Source organism: Ciona robusta, chromosome 5 (genome assembly GCF_009617815.1).
Source record: "Ciona robusta chromosome 5, ASM961781v2".
NCBI lineage: Eukaryota > Metazoa > Chordata > Ascidiacea > Phlebobranchia > Cionidae > Ciona > Ciona robusta.
This window is the reverse complement of record NC_143239.1, coordinates 5,098,860-5,104,757: the sequence shown is the minus strand read 5'-3', so window position 1 is coordinate 5,104,757 and position 5,898 is coordinate 5,098,860. Positions and strand designations below refer to the sequence as shown.

The window sequence follows — 5,898 nt, the reverse complement described above, 5'->3', positions numbered from 1 at the left end:
GCGGCCTGGATTCTATTCTATGTGAATAAATTCTCGCAGCGTGACATTCCACGAAACCTGAGATTTAAGCCAGAGTTGCCTGGAATGGATTAATACTGGTACACTCATCGAAGCCAAGTTCTTTATAACAAAGGTAAGCTTGTGGATTCATGGTACACCGCAGTATAAAACAGCGGCGCCGTATTTAAGTGACTAGGGACGCAGGATAATCCTACCATTTTCGACGAACGTGTAGGAGTCAATATAATTGATATATTTCCGCGTGACAAGCAAAGCAACCACAGTCGTTATAACACAGGTGATCTGTTCTAAACACCTTACAAGTTAACACATATGTAACTTTGTGGGTGGTTGTTTTGGCTGACTATTATTTTAGACCACCTATTTTAGACCACTCGGAAGCAATTGCTGTTAATGGGCTTGTTATAGTGAAATGCTGGCTCAATATTATAGGAAAACCAAAAGGAGGTACAGCAATACTGATTACCTCAAACGTTTGCAGGACCTCTATTGCCTATGAGTCACCAGCTCAGCAGTTAAACAGTAAGCAATAATGTATTGAAGAGCATTGAAAAACAGATAAGAGAAAAAATAAAGAATGTTACACTTTTTATGTGAAAATGTTTTATTTTTTCTTCTTTTGGTCCGGTGAAGAATTTTCCGCTGGTATTTCATTTTCCTCGTCGCTCACTGGCGCCGGTGGTGGTGGTTTTATAACAGGGAATTCAAACTTGGATAAATAGTTGATCCTGAAGTATGAATCAATGAATGTAACTTGTTTTTTTGTGTGGCAGGGCAACATTAGTCATTAAAACACGGGTGTCCAAACGTAAAGAATCATATAGGTTAATGTGTTTGAATACAATATATTAGGACGGTGCCTTTTATATAGCCACCTAACAGTATGTTTAAACCTATTTGATTAAAACTGTGGTTTCTAAAACATATCATATCACCCCTGCTCAAAAGCTGGGGTGACATATCACCCCAGGCACCCTAACGTTAAGCCTATGGGCAGTGGAAAATATAAAGTTATTCCGAGTAGAAGGAGGTTAATACTTGGATGTCTTGCTCTCTGTAATTATCCGTTCAATTTCTATGAAGCGATTTATCTTGGATGTGTTTTCGCCTCTAGATGGCGCTCCAAACCTCACAAAGGTTGCACGAAGTCCAACTGCCTGGAACCAAAAATACCTCATGTCATTTTAGATATGAAGGTGGTTTAAAAAGTCGATTTATTTTGTAACATTTAAACTGTTTCATTAACCCAATGTGAGCAGATTTTAGGATAAATATTAATAATGAAGATAGGCGTATGTGTCTTTGGGCAAGACACTGACAGAGTATATGACACAGAACACCTGTGTTATGTCCTTGATCGACTGTCGTTGCCCGCCACTCAAAGATAAACAAGTTACATTCAATGTAGCATACAACAAAGTGGGTACATGTTCAAAAACACAGTCCAGAAGATATTTTCTTCATAATAAATACGCATGACGGTAACAACAAAAACATATTTATAGGAACCACCCAGCTTACCAGGTCTGAGAATATATCGTCACATACATCCCCTACAGGTGAAGTCATTATCGTTACGCATTCACGTGCTCTTATGTCGCCAACCACTCGCGCCAAGTCACTGCAAGTAACTCTACTCCCAGTACTGATGACTAGACCACTTGATTTACGCGCCGACAGCATGTTGTCATTCAACGAATGCATAGAACCATATATAACATCACTTCCAATGATAAAACACCTATATAAAAAAAATGCTTTTACTGTGTTTTTCCAGAGTTAGTTTTGGTAATTAACATATATAAAAGTGTGATGTTAATTTTATTATTTACCATAACATAATTTTTTAGTAATCTTTTCGAAAAGATAGCAAAGGTCAATTTATTGAAACAACAAAGAGAAAAATATCAAAGAGAAAAATAATATATTTTAGTAGTAGTGTTCTGTAAAAAAAATCTCTTTAAAGATGCATCATCATACTCTATTTTCTCACTTTTCCGAAACCATTTCACAAAGTTTTGTCCACTGCTCCCTGTCCTCCCTCCTCAGAGGATCAATGATCATGATGAGAGATGGATACCGCATCACTAGATCTTTGAGAAGATCTATAAATTCATCGGCAGTTTTTAATGTTCCTGTCGAGATCTCATACTTTCCTTTGTCCTGGGATAAAAAACAAAAAATGATTGTACAAGGTAATGTTTTTTTTGCTTTTTGGCGTATTTTTTAAATCCATAGGCGTCACATATTTTTTTAAACAAAATTTGACCAAATGCAACCGTTTTACACCGCCATTAACAATACAGACGCTATTACAGCATCATTTTGAAGTGCAGCAGCCACGCTGTTTAACTGACCCTTTTTCCACATTTTCTACACATAGTGTGTTTTAACAACTGTTGTTTGCTGTTGATTCCTTTCTCTTCATTCTTTAAACATCACAATCTTTGATATCATTTTCAAAGAGATAATTAAAAGTTATGTTATTACTATTATTTTTATCATTACATAATCAAATATCTCATGGGCCGAGCATTCAATTCCAAGGAAGATATCTTGTCCTGGAACAAGTCCTGAGGTGTTTATTGCTTCCAAAATCGCATCTAGTGGTTGTTCAGGTTTGTCATAGCTTGGTTCATATCCACCAGAGGCACCAGTGAGCAACCCAGAGCTCTGAATTTGAAGGTTCAAATATTTTAAATTAATGAAGTACAAAAACAACAAAAATGTACAAAATTTAAAACATTTAAAATTTAAACCTGGGATAAAATATGATTGCATAATCACTAAGGTATAAATATTATAATAATTACTCTTATAAAAAATATAATAATATATTTTATTTATCTGTTTGATTTTGTCAATGAAGGATAGAGTGAGAAAGCGACAGTTGGTTCACAGTTAAAACAAGTTCACAGTTAAAAACATGTTTACAATTATTTGTAATAAATAAATTTACCGATTTTGCTGAAAGACCTTTACCAACATTCTGGTAAACTTTTATCAAGTTACTGATACTTTCGCTTATAGGTAATCCTGGTTTAGCAATCGCAAATACATTCTTTAGCATGTGGAGTTTGCCTACATGAAAAAGGAGTGTAGAAAAATGAATAAGTCTGCCACTTTAAACTGTAAGAAAAGAATATGATGCCAAGAAAACGAAATAGACCAAAGTCTAGTACTCCAACCGTAATAAAAGATATATTTTGCCTAAATGGCATCGTCAGGTTCTTCTTCAAGTAGATTCTATTTCTTTTATAAAACAATTGGTTGGACTTGATTTTTTTCTGTTATGTTTTTGTAGCATCCGATCCTTACTGTATTTCTTTCGACAAGTATAAAATTCCCCAAGGACAAACACACCCACACAAAAAAATTGACTTGCAATTTCTTACCTGGTGCTGACTTTCCACCACTTAAAACCACCATAGCTGGGGTCGGCATGGTAACAGTATTGTCTGCATTTTGTTGAGCAATACCAGATGTGACAGCCGTTGCATCACGAAGGTGTTCAAACACTGGCTTCTGTAGGAAATTTGCTGCAGCTTTAAGTACAGCTACTGAGACTGCACTGGCAGCAGTGCAACCCTGGCAAATAAAAATAAATTAGGATGAAATACTGTAATAAATTCTGGGAATCTGACCCTGATCTGGTGAATGAATGAATGAATGTAACTTACTTTATCCTCGCGTGGCTGGAAAACGACAGTCGTTATAACGCGGGTTTAACACCTCGTGCCAGCTTACGAGTTACCATGTATGTTACTTTGTGAGTGATTATTTTTTTTGGATTTTTTCATTTTTTTATGTATGGCTGATAATTTGGACAACCCATTAGTGGCCACTGGGTTGGAGCAATTGCCGTTAAGTGTCTTGCCCAAGGACACATACGCCCACAATGGTAGCAGCGACGAGCCTTGAACCCATTACCTAATGGTTACAGGCAGGCACGCTAACCACTGCGCCACGGTGCTCATAGAGTTAGACGATTTCTGTGTAAAGACATACAGAAAGGATCTGGTGCTATGAATACAGAACAGACAAAAATCGAGTCGAAACAAAATTTGTTATAGAAATGGTTGGATTTTTGTCTGTTTTTTATTGATAACCTTTAAATTAAAAAAGCCAATTTATTTGTACAAATCACCTTCAATCTATCCTCCATAGGTTCTTTAGGTGGAACTGGTTTCTCTGGTGCCTTCCCTACCTTTGCTTTACCAGATGAAGTCTTCTTTTTCCTCCCACTTGATGGGGTAGGAGTCCTGGAGTGTCCGTCATCTTCTTCTGTAGGTTGATTGGCACCAATGAATTTATCGTATTCAGCATCATCAATCCAATCTCTGTAGGTATTGGGAATAATTTATTATAGTTAGAACTTTGATATTGTTTAATTAAATGTTGTTTACTTTAATTTACATTGTATTGTCTGTAAGGTGTAACACATTTTATATAAATGATATTTCTTTTTCTATGAATTAGAATTGTTTTGGTTACCTTAACATCAAATCCACTTCAGTTTGTTGTAGCAATGAAACATTGTTAAGTTTGGAAGAAATTGATTCGGAGATATGCATACAACCTCTTTCTAATACCTCATCTTTGCTTATTTGTGAATCTGAAATATAAAAGTATGATCAAACAGTGATGCACTTTGTAAATAAGCAATTCTTTTCGTCGTAATGAGAGTTAGGTCTTTCGAGAAGACACTCAAAAGTAATTTAACCCAGTGGTCCAATATGGGTTGTATAAATTGTCATTCATTTGTACCAAAAAAGAAAAAAACTTGAGTTCAGTTTGTTCACTCAATGTGTAGATACATTTTTAAACAAAGTATTGCATGGGTATGTACCTGTAGTGTGTTGCTGCTGCAGGGGCAACATTGAAATTTCTTTTTCCAATGACATTGATAATGATGATAGCACCTGAAAATATTCAATTAAAAATATTTTTTAAATTGTTTTTTCAACACAATGTCTTTGGTTAGCTTATTTTAAACACTCTTTTTGCAACCTTTCAGTGCTGCATAAAATAGTAAACCTACAGAAAATGATGTATTACCTTTGGCTGATTTTTGACTTCTGCAAACACACTGCATTGCAAACCACCTGCACCAACTCCATCCATCACTTTATTAGCTGAGATTTTGACAATGTTTGGCGTCAAAGCGAACTCTTCAAAGTATTCGGACTATAGGAAACAATGACAAATAATATTCTAAGACAACAAACAACACAAGAGTGGTAACCAATTTTTTTAAGAGTGGCAAAATGACAATTCCATAACGTTTTCATCTATAAGGTTACAGATGTGGTAACTCAAAAGCAGGCATGAGATGTATGAAACAGAACATCTGTTTTTTCAGACCGTCGTTGGTCCAAGCATCAGTTTAAATGAATTACATTTATTCATTTATAAGGTATTGTAAAATTGTAAAAGCAAAAAAATCGATTACTTATTTGAGAAACAGGTTTAAAATAAAATGTAAATGAAGGCCTTTGAGTAAACGAATAACATTAAGTGAATAAATGTGCTTTTATTTTACTTACCAAGCGACCATAAACATCGTTTGGTTGCTCATAGAACATTTTGTTAAGAATTTCTTCCAATTTTGGAGCAACTGCATTCTCTGCATAGTAGTTTGCGGCTTTTTGTCGCAGTTCTTGGTAAGATTCTGACATTTATTTATGTGATGTAGTCTAACGAAAAAGAAAGGTTTAAAACTGCGTTTAAATATATCTAAAATGCATTTTTATAACAATATTTAACAAGCGTTAGGTCCATAGCAACTTCAGTCGTTACATTGCGCCCTCTGCCGGAAGAATAATATTTGAAAGCAACACAAACAAACATTTACGATTTTAATTCGAAATGCAACAG

The 5,898-nt window shown here is 35.2% G+C and overlaps 1 protein-coding gene across 1 annotated transcript; it reads right to left on the bottom strand.

Annotated features, from left to right (window-relative positions):
* Nucleotides 1-312: 312 nt before the first annotated feature.
* On the bottom strand, nt 313-5,780 carry LOC149735880 (enolase 4-like). The gene is made up of 12 exons (XM_089879227.1): nt 5,568-5,780; nt 5,080-5,208; nt 4,871-4,943; nt 4,516-4,636; nt 4,169-4,361; nt 3,417-3,609; nt 2,981-3,102; nt 2,530-2,694; nt 2,015-2,184; nt 1,543-1,762; nt 1,060-1,178; nt 313-749 (listed from the first exon to the last, which is right to left on the bottom strand). Exons 1-12 carry the CDS (start codon nt 5,697-5,699, stop codon nt 626-628), a joined length of 1,761 nt encoding a protein of 586 aa, XP_089735353.1. The 5' UTR covers nt 5,700-5,780; the 3' UTR covers nt 313-625.
* Between the last annotated feature and the right edge of the window lie 118 nt (nt 5,781-5,898).